Here is an 18,955-nt window from a genome sequence, read left to right as displayed (position 1 = left end):
CTCATGCTGATTGACTTATCCCAGCTTTTGGACAGAGCCAAGCCTAGCAGCAGAGAACGGCTGACACCGCTCATTTGGAACTGAGCCCCTCACTAGTGATTCTAAAGGCCCTCGGAGGAAGGATAAGGCCTTTGGTAGATGAGACCTTGGGGGAACAAGTATCTGTTATCTCTCATTTTCTCTCCTCATCATTAGTTTTGATCACTCTGTATGGTTCTGTCTAGGAACCTGGTTGTTGTGGTCAGGGAGTGTGTCTACCAACTCTGTTGTACTCTCCACACAGTAAGCGCTCAAATACCACTGATAATGATGATGATCACCCTGGAAATATTAATTCAGCAGATCACATCATGGCCATTTGAGGGGATTAGCTGGGGACAGTGCTGCCATTTCCAGAATTAAATGTTGGCCTTGGCACACAGAATTCCCCTGTTGAAAGTAATATTCATTCCATCGCATTTATTGAGTGTTTACTGTGGGCAGAGCACTGTACTAAGCGCTTGGGAAGTACAAGTTGGCAATATAGATGGTCCCCACCCAACAACGGGCTCACAGTCTATAAGGGGGAGACAGACAACAAAACGAAACATGTGGACAGGTGTCAAGTCATCGGAATAAATAGAAATAAAGCTAGATGCACAACATTAACAAAATAAATAGAATAATACATACAAGTAAAATAGAGTAATAAATCTGTACAAACATATATACAGGTGCTGTATATGAAATATACATGAAAGAAATATGAAAGCCCCATGCAGCTGAAGCTGTCTACATAGGCAGGGCTTAGAGAAGCCTGGTGGGGTTTGACAGCAGAGCTCCTTACCAAAAACCTAGACTATGATCATCATCATCTGCTCTCCTTCTACAACCCAGCCCACACACTTCACTCCTCTAATGTCAAACTATTCAATGAACCTCAATCTCGCCTATCTCGCCGCTGACCTCCTGCCTACATCCTGCCTCTGGCCTGTAATGTCCTCCCTCTTCTTATCAGACAGACAATCACGCATCCAACCTTCAAGGTCTTATTGAAGGCACTTCTCCTCCAAGAGGTCTTCCCTGGCTAAGCCCTTTTTTCCTCTTCTCCAACTCCCTTCTGCATTGCCCTGATTTGCTGTCTTTATTCCCCCCCACCATTAACCCCACAGCACTTATGTACATTATCCATAAGTGATTTGTTGATATTAGTCTGTTTCCCACTCTAGACTTTAAGCTTACTGTGGGCAGGGAATGTGTCTACCAACTCTGTTATGCCATTATATTTTACTGTCCCAAGCACTTAGTGTAATGCTCTATGTAATAAGTACTCAATCAATACAATTGATTGTCATCCTCCTCGTTCTCCTTCTATAATAATAATAATGATAATTATGGTATTTGTTAAGCACTTACTATGTTCCTGGCAATGTACTAAGCACTGGGCTGGATATAAACAAATCCCATTGACACAGTCCCCGTCCCGCACGGGGCTCACAGTCTCAATCCCTATTTTACAGATGAGGTAATTGAGGCCCAGAGAAGTGAAATGACTTGCCCAAGATTCTACAGCAGACAAGTGTCAGAGCCTGGATTAGAACCCATGACCTTCTGACACCCAGGCCCGTGCTTTATCCACTATGCCATGCCTCGTCAATGATAATTATTACGGTATTCATTAAGCACTTACTATGTATCAAGCACTGTCCTAAGAACTGGGACAGATACAATATAAGCAGGTTGTCCCACGTGAGGCTCATAGTCTTAATCCCCATTTTACAGATGAGGTAACTAAGGCACAGAGAAGTGAAGTGACTTGCCCAAGGTCACACAGCCGACAAGTGGCGGAGATGGGATTAGAACTCACATCCTCTTACTCCCAAGCCACTAACTTTCCACTGTTATAAAGCAGAAGTTTGTTATTTAATGGTAATTTTTAAGTGTTTTTTCAGTGCAAGGCACTGTTCTAAGTGCTGGAGTAAATACAAATTAATCAGATTGGACACAATCCCTATCCTGCATGGGCGTCACAGACTTAAACCCCATTTTACAGATGAGGTAACTGAGGCACAGCGAAGTTAAGTGACTTGCCCAAGTTCCCACAGCAGACAAGTGGCAGACACAGAATGAGAACCCAGGTCATTTGGCTTCCAGGCCCGTGCTCTATCCACTAGGTCATGCTGCTTCCCAGAAATGTTTTTTTTTTTCCCTTTGGCAGATACTATCAGCTGGGTCCTTTGGGGTTCCATTGCTGCTTAATTTGTATCAGCCTGAGCACCTGGACTCAAAGAATCTAGGACACCTTCCACTGACAAATGAAAGGCACAGACTCTTGAGAAGGGAGAGGAAGAAGAAAGTTTCAAGGAATGGAAGCTCCTCTATAACTACTTTCTTGGCTCCTCACTGCAGAAGCAATCAACAGATTCATTCATTCATTCATTCAATCGTATTTATTGAGCACTTAATGTGTGCAAAGCACCGTACTAAGCACTTGGAAAGTACAAGTTGGCAACATTAGAGATGGTCCCTACCCAACGATGGGCTCACATATCTTCTAGACTGTATGCTCCTTGTGGGCAGGAACATGTCTGCTAATTCTGTTGTCTTGTACTCTCCCAAGCGCTTAATACAGTGTTTTGCACATATTAAGCACTCAATAAATTCCATTTATTGATTGGTATTCCTTTTCTTCATTCATTCATTCAATCATATTTATTAAGCACTTACTGTGTGCAGAGCACTGTACTAAGCACTTGGGAAGTACAAGTCGGCAGCATATAGAGACAGTCCCTACCCAGCAACAGGCTCACAGTCTAGAAGGGGGAGACAGATGCAAAACAAAACATGTAGACAGGTGTCAAAATCATCAGAATTAAATTAGAATTAAAGCTGTATGCATATTATTAACAAAACAAGTAGAATAGTAAATATGTACAAGTAAAATAGAGTAATAAATCTGTACTAATATAGATACAAGTGCTGTGGGGAGGGTAAGGAGGTAGGGCGGGGGGATGGGGAGGAGCAGAGGAAAAAGGGGGGTCAGTCTGGGAAGGCCTCCTGGAGAAGGTGAGCCTTCACTGTTCCCTCAAGTCCATACCAGATCTTAGGACTTTCCCCATGGTCTCTGGGGCCAGGCCTAAAATTCCTGGCCCAAAGAAAGCACTGGCCTTGGCTATCACCATCTCCTCCCGCTTTTGTTTTTCTTTTCATTTTTTGTAATGGATCTATTGCCATGTACTGTACCAAGTCCTGGGTTAGATACAAGGCAATCAGGCTGGACACAGTCCCTCTGTCACTGGGGCCTACTCCCTACTCTGTCACTGGGTCTTACTCCCTAATTTATAGATGAGGTAACCCAGAAACAGAGAAGTGAAATTCCTTGCCCAAGATTACCCATTAGACAAGTGGCCTAGCCAGGATTAATGATAATAATAATAATAATTATGGCATTTGTTAAGCACTTACTATGTGCTAAGCACTGTTCTAAGCGCTGGGATAGATACAAGGTTATCAGGTTGTTCCATGTGGGGCTCACACTTTTAATCCCCATTTTACAGATGAGGTAACTGAGGTATTGATAAGTTAAGCCCAAGATCACACAGCAGACAAGTGGTAGAGCCAAGATTAGAACCTCCGACTCCCAGGCCTGGGGTATTTCCACTAGGTCACACTTCTTGGTGATGCTCAGAGAGCATTTTCAGATGTCCTGAAGGCATTTTCAAGTTATTTTTCACTATTAGAGCTTTATAAGACTAGCCTGGAAGTAGTTCTTTGATTTGCTTTTACTCAGTAAACCTGTGGGTCCCCTCCCACTGGTATTTCTCAAACTGGGCAACACGAGGCTGCTTCAGAGGGTTTAATGGAGCTAGACTCCCAGTGGGTGAAAATTGGCCCATGTGGTGTCTTAGTATTGAGGTTGCAGCTGACCATAGGTCACATTGGATCACAAGTCCCTTTCCAGGGTTGCTCTGCAATTGGCACAAATACTCTAAAACAAAAAGGTTGTCAGCTCATTGCACTTTGAGAGTGTTTCCCTTAGGATTCCAGTGTGCCCCTATTCTTTCATCAGTGTGCTCTCTTTTTCTTGATACTCAGAGCTCTTAACCTAAATGCTACATTATTTGAATTGCTGTAACTTGAATGGTTATCAAACGTACCCTAGCTATTCGCATTTAACTTTTCTATCTATTTAACTTGCTTTGTGATGATTTAGTTACTCTTATTTTGATCATTTGTTCTCCAAATCTGTGGAAGTCATTCCTCCCATCAGGATCTTCTAGGTTTCTTGTGGGTAAATAGTTTGTTGAAAGAATGCAAATACTCATCACTATTCCTGAGGTGAGCTGTAGCTTTTCATACCTCTCAGATTTCTTTTGCAAGAACCTATTTCACAGCCCTAGGGGACAGCAGTGGCATGGGAAAGGAATTTGAAACTTATAAGACACTTGAGCGGGTAAAGATTTCGGTAAGACTAATGGTCCCAAATCTCCACTCTCCATCTTTTGTGTGGGCACATTGAAAAAAGAAATCTCCTTTAGACAGCCTAGAGAATTTAAATATAACTGCTGGAATTGATTTGCATCAAAAACAGCGTAACTAATTTAATGCTTTGGCTTCTGTCTTTATTTCTGTGGCTTTAATGTTCTGTTTGGGGGTGTTTAACGTGTTGTGGTTAATCATTCACGTGATCTTTTTTTCCACTTTGTGCATGCTGCCTCTGCATTACACACACGCTTCATCTGCTTTGACTTCCACAGCCAGAAAATGTAGTCTTGACTCTCAAGGTAATCGAGCACATCAGATTCACTCCAAATTTTGCATTAAAAACCAAACCGAGAATGATGACACCTTTTTGAAGGAAGTTTCTGGAATGTTTGTGTGGTGATGATTAATAGTTGTGCTATTCTATAATGCCTGGAGTATCTGCCATCTCTCCTCCATTTGTAAACAGTTATTATTTTTTTAATAGAAAATGTCATTATGTATTTGACTTGGGCAACAATCTTGCCCCTCCAACACTGAGGTTCTTTTTGATAGTATGCCAGAAAGTCACTGTAGAATTTTGGAAACCATGAGCTTCTTCATTGTTACCTTATAAATTATAGCAAGAAATTAACTTGGAAATTTGCTGGCAATGTATTTGACATTGTACTTAAGAAGACGAGAGGATGAAAATATTGTGTGTTGAGGGGCTTGGGACTGGTTTAAAAATTCAGATTTGCATGAAAAGAAAAAACGACAAAATTTGTTAATAAAAACTTGATAAGAAATTGCATCATATAATTTAAGAAAGGTTTCAGTTTCTAGTGTTTAAAAATATCTCATCTGAATGACAATTTATTCAGTGAAATGTGTTTGGGAATGCTCTTGGGATAGCCCAGAATTTCATGGACTCAGATCCTGTGCATGGGGATTTACCCAAATTAAAAAAACATGGAACACTAGGAACTGGAAGCAGTCACTGATTCTTTAGTGGGGCTTAGAGTATATCATTATCTACTCATAAAGAAAACAACAGTTCTATAGAAAAATTCACTTTTTACAACTATCCACTTATTTATATCGGCTTTTACTTCATGCAGTTGGAACTCTTGCGCTCTTACTGGTTAATGTCAGAGTCTTTTCAGGAGGAGTTGCAGCCAAACAGCCCAGATTTTTGTTTTCCTAATCATCAGCAATATTTAGCAGCCCCTGTGTTGAGTGAGGTCCCCAAAATAGGCACAATGAAGATGTATATAAGGCTATATAAGGTGCAGTCTTTGTCCTCGAGGAACTCATTTGAAGGCAAAAGACAGCCATAAGTTGATGAAAATATCTGTTGAAAATTCATCTTAATTATATTTAGATGTTTAATAAATGTCTTCCAATGGCTTTCAAAATTATTTCAGCATTTCAGTAGAAATTTGTTGGGATGAGAGACTGTTCTTGGCTGAGCAGAAGCGTTGGTTACTAGCTCAGTTCAGAGCTGCAGTCTCTCTTGTCCCTTTTAAAGGCCTGTTCTGAGGCAACATCATGTGTAAGTCATTGGGTGTGAAAGACTGTCTTGATGTAGCAGTTTCCCTTTCCATTTGTGCTTGAAGAGTGGCTCTGACCAATCGCGCTAGCTAGTCCGGAGGATAGCAGAGTGAGATCTTGCTGGCAGGATGATGGAAGGTTTTAAGCGCTTAGTACAGTGCTCTGCACACAGTAAGCACTCAATAAATACGATTGAATGAATGAATGAAAAAAGGAGATGGTGTCATTTAACTATGCAAGTAAATGCTACTACTATTAGTTCTACTTTTAATAAAGGCCATTCTGTACTACATGGTATTTGTTACTACGTGGTATTTAAGTCCTTACTATATGCCAGGCACTGTACTAAGCGCAGGGGCAGATGTAGTTTTTCAGGTTTGGGCACAGTCCATGTCCCACATGGGGCTCACAGTCTCAATCCGCACTTTGCAGATGAGGTAAATGAGGCACAGATAAATTAAGTGACCTGCCCAAGGACACACAACAGACAAGAGGTGGAGCCAGAATTAGAACCCAAGACCTTCTGATTCCCAGGCTCGTGCTCTATCCACTATGCCATACTGATGATGGTGATAATAGTATTTATTAAATGTTTTACTATGTGTCAAGCACTGTTAAAGCGCTGGGGAAAATACAAGATAATAAGTAATCCTGGCTCCACCACTTGTCAGCTGTGTGACTTTGGGCAAGTCACTTAACTTCTCTGTGCCTCAGTGACCTCATCTGTAAAATGAGGATTAAGACTGTGAGCCCCACATGGGACAACCTGATCACCTTGTATCCTCCCCAGAACTTAGAACAGTGCTTTGCACATAGTAAGTGCTTAACAAATACCATCATTATTTATTATTATTATTATTATGTGAGGCACAATCCCCCTCCACACAGGGTTCACAATCTCTGTGCCTCAGTTACCTCATCGGCAAAATGGGGATTAAGACTGTGAGCCCCACATGGGACAACCTGATCACCTTGTATCCTCCCCAGCACTTAGAACAGTGCTTCGCACATAGTAAGCGCTTAACAAATGCCATCATTATTCATTATTATTATTATGTGAGGCACAGTCCCCCTCCACACAGGGTTCACAATCTAAGTACCTCCTCTAAATTAGGAAAATACTCAAGCTACACACCAAGAAAACACCAACAGTGAGCTAAAGCCATAGTGAACGATCAAATATTTATTGCCAAGGTCCTAGTCTAAAATCTTGGTCGTGGCTCATCCGACCTTAGCTGGGGAAGAAGAGGTCGGCCATTAATAATCCATCGTGCACGCATGTCGTCCCTGGAATTCCTGCATGTGCATCTGAGCTGTTTTCCAAGCAGCGGCCTGAAAGGGACTCAAAACAGAGTTGCCTCTCACCTGCTCTAAGCTACTTGCCCCAATTTGGACAACCAGGCAGATGCTTAAGCACGGCTCCAGGATCTGCTGTTCTGTTTCCTGCTTTCTTCCAGGCAGGTCATTTTAAAAAAGCAATAATCAAAAGAGAGTCACATTTTCAGTTTCTTTAGGAGCCTGTGCTTAGAAGTCTTTCTTTTTCCCCTTGCATGGTTTGCTGAACTTAGAAGAGTCTTTGTTAGGAAAATGTGAACAATATTGAAATCCAAGAGACATATAGAAAACATCAATATGTGACTTATAAAAGTAAAAAAAGATGATATGGATGCTGTTACAAACTACAGGTTAATGACCTAGAGCCAACTAATATCTGCTGTTCTGTTTCAATCACAGGCTATCTACTATGAAATTGGTTTTATTATTTCTGCTGGCCTGGGATTGCTGTTTATTCTTTTGCTGCCTCTGGTGGGGCTTTGCTTTTGTCTGTGTCGTTGCTGTGACAACTGCGGTGGGGAAATGCACCAGAGACAGAAGAAAAATGGTGACTGTCAGAGGAGCTGCTTTGCGACATCTCTTTTTGTCTCTTCTTTAATAATAAGGCAAGTAAAGTTATGCACAACATTCATTTTCTACACCTTACATGGAAAAGTGTCAAAGTTTTTTACCTTTAGATTATTAAAAGATTCATCATGTTGAAAGACAGACGTGCATGTTTGGATGCTGAATTGATGTGTTTGACACAATTCAGCCGAATCATAACACTGACTCCTGTCTCACCCTATCATCTGATGAGGAGCAGTGTGGCTTGATGGAAAGAGCATGGGGTTGGAAGTCATAGGTTGTGGGTTCTAATCCAGGCTGTGCTGCTTCTCAGCCTTGTGACTTTGGGCAAGTCACTTCATTTCTCGGTGCCTCAGTTATCTCATCTGTAAGCAGTGTGGTTTAGTGGTAAGAGCATGGGATTGGGAGCCAGAGGTTATCGTTCTAATCCCAGCTCTGCCACTTATCTGCTGTGTGACCTTGGGCAAATCACTTAACTTCCTGTGCCTCAGTTCCCTCATCTGTAAAATGGGGATTAATCAATCAATCAATCGTATTTATTGAGCGCTTACTGTGTGCACAGCACTGTACTAAGCGCTTGGGAAGTACAAGCTGGCAACATATAGAGACAGTCCCTACCCAACAGTGGGCTCACAGTCTAGAAGGGGGAGAAAGAGAACAAAACCAAACATACTATCAAAATAAAATAAATAGAATAGATAGGTACAAGTAAAATAAATAAATAGAGTAATAAATTAAGACTGTGAGTCCCACATGGGACAACCTGATTACCTTGTATCTACCCCAGTGCTTAGAACAACGCTTGGCACATAGTAAGTGCTTAACAAATGTCATCATCATCATTATTATTATTAAAATGGGGATTAAGACTGTGAGCCCCTTGTGGGACGAACTGATTACCTTGTATCTACCCCAGTGCTTAGAACAGCGCTTGGCACATAGTAAGCGCTTAACAAATATCATTATTATTATCTGATAGCTTTTACCTTTTGTAGAAAACAATGTCCAGAACCCATTTAAAACTCTGCCTTCCCACACATAATGAAACTCCACCCAGAGAAATTTAATTTGATTCTACAGCAAGTCGCCACAAGAGAAGCATGCCAAACTGAAGTCAGTTTTGTAGCCACTTGGAAATCATATCTGATAGCTTAGTGTGGGAAGTGAAGGAAGAGTCATGACACTGGTTGTGATTCCAGAGGAATTTGTGAAGATGGAGCACAGTTAACCCAATTTGAAACTTGAGCAAATGGGAGCTACTGGATCATGTCGGTTCACAGTGTACAGTTTTCTGGGATTTAGGATCTCACGTTGAGAAGCATTGCTATAAGATGAAATGTTAGTTTTGCACAATGTTTTACTCTGGATTTCTAATTGTTAAATGGTAATTATGCCAAAAGATGAGAACCAACATGTTCAAACTTACTTGAACTCAAAACCCTCCTCTTATCTTATCTTAGAGCATATTCTAATTCCTTGCACTGGCTGAGATGTTTGAATTCATCAAGGTTTCCATTTTATTTCCTTCTATGATTATTGTCACGTGACGGGGCAAATCGGCCTGATTTTAAATTGAAACAAGATCTTCCTAATTTGATAATATGTAAGACCTATTAGGTATCCCTCAAACAACTCTTGCTTTATACTTTGTGGGGGCAGAAATAGAAGCAAAATTTAGCTGCTGCTTGATACTTGAGGCAGATGAGAATTCAGCAAGTGATTGTACTAGCTGTCTCTGGAGTCCCCAGGTCTGAATGGTGCTTGGAAATGACCAAGAGGCTGAGGCGTTCTACTGGCAAATAAGTTGTCCACGGTCCCTAGCAACCAACACAGAATCGTTTTTAGATATCATTAAATCCAAGTTCCCCTACAGACCTAGCGTATCGGCTGCCAGATTAGAGAAAGCAGCGTGACTCATTGGAAAGAGCCCAGGCTTGGAAGTCGGAGGTCATGGGTTCTAAGCCCGGCTCCGCCACTTGTCAGCTGTGTGACTTTGGGCAAGTCACTTAACTTCTCTGTGCTTCAGTTACCTCATCTGTAAAATGGGGATTAAGACTGTGAGCCCCATGTGAGACAATCTGATTACCTTGTATCCCTCCCAGTGCTTAGAACAGTGCTTGGCACATAGTAAGTGCTTAACAATTACCATTATTATCATTATCATTATTAATGAGCCCCCTGAAGAATTCCAACTAGGAAGTGAATGCTCTTTGATTTCTTTTTTTGACTAGTTAATGCTGTGAAAATTCTTTCTCTGTAACTTTAATGTCACCATTTGCATTTTATTCATTCAATCATATTTATCAAGTGCTTCCCATGTGCAGAGCAGTGTACTAAGCACTTGGGAGAGTACAATATAACAATAAACAGACACATTCCCTGCCCACAACAAGTTTACAGCCTAGAGCATTTAGAAGGATTATACTATAGGAGACGTGTAATATTTGTATTATGTCTACCTGACTGTAGAGTCAAATGTATTAAGGGACAATTACAGATGCATAGATAATTGTGATTCCTTTAATGAAAAAATACTCTATTTTCCATTTTGAACTTGGCTACTTACAGTGTCAGGCACTGGAGTAGGCAAACCGGGTTGGGCACAGTTTCTGTCCCACATGGGGCTCACACTCTTAATCCCCATTTTAAAGACGAGGTTACTGCGGCACAGAGGGGTGAAGTGACTTGCCCGAGGTGACATAACAGACAAATTGCAGAGCGATGTTTAGATCCCTGGTCCTTCTTACTCCCTAGCCCATGTTCTATCCACCAAGCAGTGCTGCTTCTCTTCATATGTAGTTGCATACTTCATATCTATGTCAAACTGGGACACTATTTACATATTTTATATCTGAAATGTGTGAATTGTTTAAACCTTAAATCTATAAACAGGTTTGACTTTTCTTTCAGATAACAGGCTTTCAGTTTGACTTGCAACCAAGGACAGCTTTCATCAAGCAGATTGAGACTTTCCTTTCATGAGCAAATTGTGACTTGAGTTCATATAATGAATTTATTGATCTAGTAATCGTATTTCCCCAGTCAAAATTGTTACTTGTTTACATTTTGTATTCCAGCTAACAACAAAAACTCAGCAGAAATTCCCAAACTGTTTAGATATTTGAGCCCCTCATTTTCCCTACTCATGAAATTTAAGAAATTTTCCTTGGGTTCATACATTAGATTAGCAAGTTTCTTTTATCCCACAGGATGAAATCTGGCCATTATCATTAGGCTTTTGAACATCTACTGTTCCTGTGGGTGGGTTCTGAAGTACTGATAGCCATCAGCCATGTTTCTTAAAAAGCAGGGATTTTGCTCTGTGTGTGTGTGTGTGTGTGTGTGTGTCAGACACTTTGCCTTGGACACTAAAGAGGCTCGTTTCTCATTATGATTTTTTTTAAATGGTTTTTAGGTACTTACTACATGCCAGGCACTGTAGTAAGCACTGGGGTAGATTCAAGATAATCAAGCTGAACACAGTCCCTGTCCCATGTGGGGCTCACAGTCTTAATCCCCATTTTACAGATGAGGTAACTGAGGACAAAGAGTTGAAGTGACTTGCCCAAGGTCACACAGTTGACAAGTGACAGACCCGGGATTAAAACTCAGGTCCTCCCTCTCCCAGGCCTGTTCTCTTTTCACTAGGCCATCCCACTTCTTTTGTCATAATGACAATCCTTTTTAAAAAAATTATGCTGCCTTCTTCAGAGGGGATCAAAGCCCTTTACTGCTGCCATTAGCGTAGTTCAATTCCTTTTTATTCAAGAAAAGACTATAAAATCAGCATTCACATGAAATTAAAATCACAAAAGCTCTGGTTCATCATTTCCTTCAATTACTTGCCTGGGGAAGGGTGCTTCAGGAAGGATTTTTATTCTGTCATGCTTTCTTTCTGGTTAAGCCCTTCCTAGTTGCAGTTTGGGAGAGGGTATGCATTCCACTAGAATAGTGCATTTGACATGTGTTTATGCACTCTGTCCAGCCATCAGTGGAAGATGGGCCATCTGCCTTACCGGGTAGATTGTTTAAACAGATCTACCTCACTCCAATCTGTTATGGGAAAGGCAAGTATTCCCCCACTTTTTCTCCCTCCCCATCTCCTTTCATCAAATACATTACTCAGTAAGGTAACGAAAAACCGGTCGTTCTCTCGAACTTTTCCAAGTTAGAGTTGAATCACGTTTCTGTGCCCCTGGGTCAGTTTGTTACATTTGCAAAAGGGAATTAAGAGCAGAGGTGGTTTAGAAAAACAAATGTTCCACCCCTTCTGTCCATTTCAGCAAGAGAGAGATGTACGTTCACGTTCGTATATTGACATTGTCTTTCTGGAATGAAACTGGGGACCCCGATTTTGAATGTGTAATCGCTTTCTCTTGCCCCAAACTGCCTCTCTTTTCACATCTGACAGACTACTGCTCTCCCTATCTTTAAAGCTCTTCTAAAACTGAAACTCTCACTGACCACCCTCCACCGCCACTTATGCATTAACTGTGCAGTAGGGTATTCCTCTCCTAGGTATTCATTCATTCAGCCGCATTTATTGAGCACTTACTGTGTGCAAAGCACTGTACTTAGCGCTTGGGAAAGTGCAATATAGCAAAAGACACATTCCTGCCCACAGTGTGCTCACAGTCTAGAGGAGGAGACAGACATTAATATACATAAATGAATAAATAAATACTTGAGAATCTCCCCTTCCTTACCTCACCATCACCATCCCTGTAGCACTTATGTACATATCCTTCTCCTGTAATTTATTTTAGTGTTTGTCTCCCCCACTAGATTGTAGGCTCCTTGAAGGCAGGGATGGTGACTACCAACTCTGTTAGACCTCCGTCAGTATTTAGTACAGTGCTAAACATGAAATAAACATTCAATAAATGCTATTTCTTTTATTGAATAAATGCTATTTCTTTCACATCAGACAGGCTGCTGCTTTCCCTATCATTAAAGCCCTTCTAAAACTGAAACTCTCATTGACCCACCCTCCACTGCCACTTATGCATTCCTTGGACATATATGCATGTGTATGTATATATTCATATATAAAATTGTTATATATTTTAAATTATAAATTACTTATTTTCTCATATTACTATCTCCCCCTCTATACTGTAAGCTGATTATGGGAAGTAATGTGTCTGCTAATTCTGTCGCATTCTACTCTTCCAAGTGCTTAGTACGATATTCTTCTGCACATAGTAAGTGCTCAATAAATATGATTGATATACTATTTTGGGGGCAAAAACAATAGAAAATTTAATGGTAAAAAGCAGGAGTAATGGTATTTTTTGTGTGCCCACTTATGATACAATATCCTAGGCTCTTGGGAAGTACAGAATAAAGAAGGGACACACTCTCTGCCCACAGGGAGCTTATTCTCAGAATATTAACTGTAATTACATTTGAAATGAAGTTTTAAATGTGATGTGGTGTTCCATCATTTTGAATGGAAAAGAATAGTGAAAATCCCTGGGTTATATTGTACCGTTCCTATTTTGTACTTATTCCCCTATTAAGTCAGCCTACTAAGTCATGTATGGATATCCTGACCTCCCAGGAATCTAATATAAATACGATTGATTGATTGATTAATATTCTTCCTTTACATTAATATACTAATATTCTTCTTTCATTCATTCATTCAGTTGTATTTATTGAGCGCTTACTGTTGCAGAGCACTATACTAAGTGCTTGGAAAGTACAGTTTGGCAACAAATAGAGATAATCCCTATCCAGCAACGGGCTCACAGTCTAGAAAAGGGGAGACTAGGGACTGTCTCTATATGTTCCCAACTTGTACTTCCCAAGTGCTTAGTACAGTGCTCTGCACACAGTAAGCTCTCAATTGGGTAGGGACTGTCTCTATATGTTGCCAACTTGTACTTCCCAAGCGCTTAGTACAGTGCTCTGCACACAGTAAGCGCTCAATAAATACGATTGATGATGATGAATAAATACGATTGAATGAATGAATGACGACAAAACAAGTAGACAGGCATCAGTAGCATACATACAGCAGCACTGTCTCTATATGTTGCCAATTTGTACTTCCCAAGCCCTTAGTACAGTGCTCTGCACATAGTAAGCGCTCAATAAATACGATTGATGATGATGATGAAGTAACACAGTTGTATTTGGGCAAAAATCCATAATTTGGACCAATTCAGATGCTCCTTTCAAATGTGGCAAAAACTTGCAACAGTTGTTCTTTATTTTTTTAATACTTCAAGAAAAATAGTACCGTGTAATTAAATAAGTAATTCCTTACTGCCATCTGGTGGTTATGTACATTTTGGTTTAAAGTGAATTCCCCATCTCTTCCCATTCACTGTTTTCAGATTAAATATTTGGAAAGATTGAGGTGTAAATGTCTTTTCTCCCCACTTACTTGAGGCTTTAAATGTGCAGTTGCTAGCCAGAAGTTAAACATACTAAATTCACATGGTTATCCAGGGTTAACTACTTGGTAAACTGCAACTTTCTTCTGTCTTTGATATTTTGTGCAACCAGGCATACTAAAAGAATCAATGTAACATCAAAGTAGAGACTTATTTGTTTGTTGTAACCATTTTCTCTCTTGTGTGACTGAATTTTAGACCCAATGGATACTTATTTTTTTTTCCTCTTTTTTGTGTGTTTTACAGTATTGGCGTACTCTGCGCTTATGCGGCAAACCAACATCTAACGACTCAAGTTCGAGGAGCAAAGAAATTAGTGAATAGCAATTTTAAAGACTTGAGAGTCCTCGTGACGGATACACCAGGGGTAAAAACAAAGAAACAAAATCAGTTCTTTATATATTATGGAGCAAAAAAGTCTTGGTTGTAGACAGTATGGAGTTGTTTCATTATAAGCAATAACATTTATTGATTTATTTTGTGCAGGGCACTGAACTAAGCACTTGGGGGAGAGTACAAAAGATTTAGGAGACATGATCTCTGACATCAAGAGGTTTAAAAAGTCAGTTAGGAAACAGACCTTTGAATAAATTACGTGGTGGGTGGAGCCATATGATGGATAATGTTCATTTGGAAGTTCTTCTGATAACCATTCAGCATCTTTGTTGTAGTAATATAATAGATTGGCCGGTGTTTTCATTCTTGAATCTGTTCAAGGTGATCCTGTGTGACAAAGGAGGCCATATGACAATGTATAACGTGTTTCTTTCCTGTGTGCTATGGGATGAAGCTAGGGTGATATAGGCATTTTCTAGTAGATAATCTTTCAAGTCTGCTGAAAATCTGCATTTATTTTCAAGAGCAAGTTATTTAGGATCTTTAGATTTAGTAAGTATGCAGGAATATGCTGTCTGGCTAAAAATGTGTAGACAACATAGAGACATGATCTCTGCCCTCAAGGAACTTACAATCTAGTGAGCTTCCAGCTTTGTGCAAGAAAATTCCACATCCTGGACTTTTTTTTGTCTTTTACATAGTATATATTTACATAGAACCAATATTTTACAGAATCCACCTTGCACCAGTGAATCTAGCAATCCACTTGAGAGATTTTATTGGTGATGATGATGATGGTATTTAAGCGCTTACTACATGCCAAGCACTGTTCTAAGCACTGGGGTAGATACAAGGTGATTGGGTTGTCCCACGTGGGGCTCACAGTCTTCATCCCCATTTTACAGATGAGGTAACTGAGGCACAGAGAAGTGAAGTGACTTGCCCAAAGTCACACAGCTGATTGATATAATAATAATGATGATAATTGTGGCATTTGTCAAGGACTTACTATATACTAAGCATTGGGGTAGGTACGATACAAGCATATCGGACACAGTTCCTGTCCTTCATGGGGCTCACAGTCTGAAGTAGAAATGCAGAACAGAAGTCGTATCTCCATTTTTATAGAAGAAACTGAAAAGTAAAGTGAGTTGCCCAAGGTCACCCAGCAGCAAATGATGGTGCTGGAATTCAAACTCTGGCCTCCTCCCCATCATATTTTCTTTCCAAAAGGCCATGCTGCTTCTCTGTCCCAGAAAGGCTGAAGAGCATTAGTTTGTGGTTGTTGTGACAGGGTATTTTTTTTCCATATGATTGCATTTGCGTATAATTAGTGTGGGAGTTTGCCTGAGAAACGTATTTTCTGTGGTGGTTAAAAACAAGGCAGCTGTAGGGTGGGGAGTTAGAGGGCGGAAAAGTTTGAAATGTAATTTGTTAAGTGGATATGATGAAGTCAGTGCCTCAGAAGAAGGGAAGGATGGATGAGAAAGAGGAGAAAGGAAAAGAACAGCTTATAATTGAAAGACAGTGATACATATTTCTAAAGAATGCCAATTCTGCTTCTCAACACATTCAATTAATTAATTCAATGATATTTATTGAGCACCTACTGTTTGCAGAGCAGTGTCAGTCAGTAAATCATATTTATTGAGAGCTTATATTGTTATAATATAACAAACAGACACATTTCCACAATGAGCTGCGAGCTCAGGAAAATACGATAGCAATGAAGAACAAGACCTCTGTCTTCAAGGCACTTAGAATCTAATGGGAGAAACAATCTCAATTACAAATTGTAAGAGTAGGAATGAAGAAAAAGGAGGTTACTGGAAATAGAGGTACGAGTAGATTAATACATAATCAATCTACTGTATTTTGGAGCACTTACTGTGTGCAGAGCACTGTATTAAGCATTTGGGAGAGGGCAATATGACAGGCACATTCCCTGCTTACAAGGCAAAGATACTTAGCACTAACTAGGTACTGAATGCTGGGAAAATATACACAGGTGAGCGGTAGACATACCCCTTCATGCTCCAGGGGCTCAGAAGCTAAAAATGAGGTGACAGACCCAGTGGGAAAGATGAAATAGTGTAAATATATTCTAAACAAAGATCATCATCATCATCATCAATCGTATTTATTGAGCGCTTACTGTGGGCAGAGCACTGTACTAAGCGCTTGGGGAGTACAAGTTGGCAACATATAGAGACAGTCCCTACCCAACAGTGGGCAGAGCCCAGCAAGTCTGGTGGTAAAGGAGATAGACATGTGGGGGTCCTGGGGAGCTGCCACCCAGGTGATTGAGACTTTGGTCACAGTCAAAGCTTCCCTGTATATATGTATATATGTTTGCACATATTTATTACTCTATTTACCTTGTACATATCTATTCTATTTATTTTATTTTGTTACTATGTTTGGTTTTGTTCTCTGTCTCCCCCTTCTAAACTGTGAGCACGCTGTTGGGTAGGGACTGTCTCTATGTGTTGCCGACTTGTACTTCCCAAACGTTTAGTACAGTGCTCTGCACACAGTAAGCGCTCAATAAATACGACTGATTGATTCCCAAGTTTCTATTGTCCGTTGCTGCTTAGATCCCCGGGGCTCCAGATGCACTGGCCATGGGCTCTGACTATGCCCTCATTCCCCACTACTCACTCTCCCTTCTAATAATTAGTAATTATAATAATGATATTTTCAAGCACTTATTATGTGCCAGGCACTGTTCTAGCACTGGGGTAGATATGAGATAATTGGGTTGGACACGGTCCCTGTCTCATATAGGGCTCCCAGTCTCAATCCCCATTTTACAGATGAGGTAACGGAGGCACAGAGAAGTGACTTGCCCAAGGTCACTCAGCGGACAAGTGGTGGAGCCAGGATTAGAACCCATGCCCTTCTTACTCCCAGGCCCATGCTCTGTTCACTAGACCATTGTTCTGCACCTCCTATGCATTTGGATCTGTAGAGAAGCAGCGTGGCCTAGGGAATAGAGCACGAGTCGGAGAGTCTGAAGGATCTGGGTTCTAATTCTAGCTCCGCCAATATACCTACTGTGTGACCTTGGGCAAGTCACTTCACTTCTCTGGTCCTCAATTCCCTCATCTGTAAAATGGGGATTAAGAGTGTGAACCCCATATGGGACAGGGATGTGTCCAACCTGATTAATTTGTATCTCCCACTGTGCTTGGAACAGTGCTTGGCACATAGTAAGTGCTTAGCAAGTACTGTGATTATTATTATTAATTTTTGTTCATGCACTTTAAACACTTACTTGATATTCACCCCACCCCAACCCCACAACACTGATTCACACATCCTTGTACCATTTACCCCATCTGTAATTTATTTTATTGTCTGTCTCCCCCCTCTAAACTAACACCTCTACACCTCATGGATGGACTGTGTCTATCAACTAACTCTACTGTATGCTTGGCACCCTGCAAACACTCAGTAAATAATAATAATAATAATGGCATTTATTAAGCGCTTACTATGTGCAAAGCACTGTTCTAAGCACCGGAGAGGTTACAAGGTGATCAGGTTGTTCCACGGGGGGGCTCACAGCCTTCATCCCCATTTTACAGATGAGGTAACTGAGGCACAGAGAAGTTAAGTGACTTGCCCAAAGTCACACAGCTAATTGGCGGAGCTGGGATTTGAACCCATGACCTCTGACTCCAAAGCCCATGCTGTTTCCCACTGAGCCACGCTGCTTCTCTTACCATTCCCAAACAAATACCATTGTTTGGGAAAGTGGGAGGTGTTTATTGCTGGTTTGCTCATCAGTCTGGTAGAGAGGCCAAAGGATATGCTATTGCACCTTCAATCCAGCTCTTAGTACAGTGCCTGACAAATAATAAGCATTTAACAAATGCCATTTACAAGAAAAAACCCAAATAATCTGCGGTTCCAAGTTTACAGGTGAACACTGTCCTTCCCCCTTTAGACTGTGAGCCCTGTGAGGACTAGCGACTGTCCACACCTGCATGGTGTAGCGGAAAGAGCCTGGGCTTGGAAGTCAGAGGTCATGGGTTTTAATCCCGGTTCTGCCACTTATCAGCTGTGTGACTTTGGGCAAGTCACTTAGCTTCTCTGTGCCTCAGTTACCTCATATGTAAAATGGGGATTACTACTGTGAGCCCCATGTGGGACAACCTGATTACCTTGTATCTACCCCAGCTCATAGAACAGTGCGTGGCATATAGTAAGCACATAACAAATACCACCATCATCATCCTGTAATAAGCACTAAACAAATAGCATGCGTATTGAGAAGGAGTTCCACCCATAATGTGGGCGAGGATAAGGTGCTG

General features: G+C 40.8%; 1 protein-coding gene across 14 annotated transcripts in view; it reads left to right on the top strand.

The window, feature by feature from the left end:
• PROM1 (prominin 1) overlaps positions 1 to 18,955 on the top strand; it is a 176,820-nt gene that overhangs the window by 84,613 nt on the left and 73,252 nt on the right. For all 14 annotated transcript variants that reach the window (XM_038745167.1, XM_038745163.1, XM_038745161.1 and 11 more), the window contains exons 4-5: positions 7,729 to 7,934; positions 14,547 to 14,667. In XM_038745167.1, coding sequence (XP_038601095.1) covers positions 7,729 to 7,934; positions 14,547 to 14,667 — 327 coding nt within the window. The remainder of the gene's footprint in view (positions 1 to 7,728; positions 7,935 to 14,546; positions 14,668 to 18,955) is intronic.

The sequence above is a fragment of the Tachyglossus aculeatus genome, chromosome 4, assembly GCF_015852505.1.
Source record: "Tachyglossus aculeatus isolate mTacAcu1 chromosome 4, mTacAcu1.pri, whole genome shotgun sequence".
Classification (NCBI taxonomy): domain Eukaryota; kingdom Metazoa; phylum Chordata; class Mammalia; order Monotremata; family Tachyglossidae; genus Tachyglossus; species Tachyglossus aculeatus.
The sequence above is the reverse complement of the archived record's forward strand: the minus strand, read 5'-3'. Positions and strand labels throughout refer to the sequence as shown.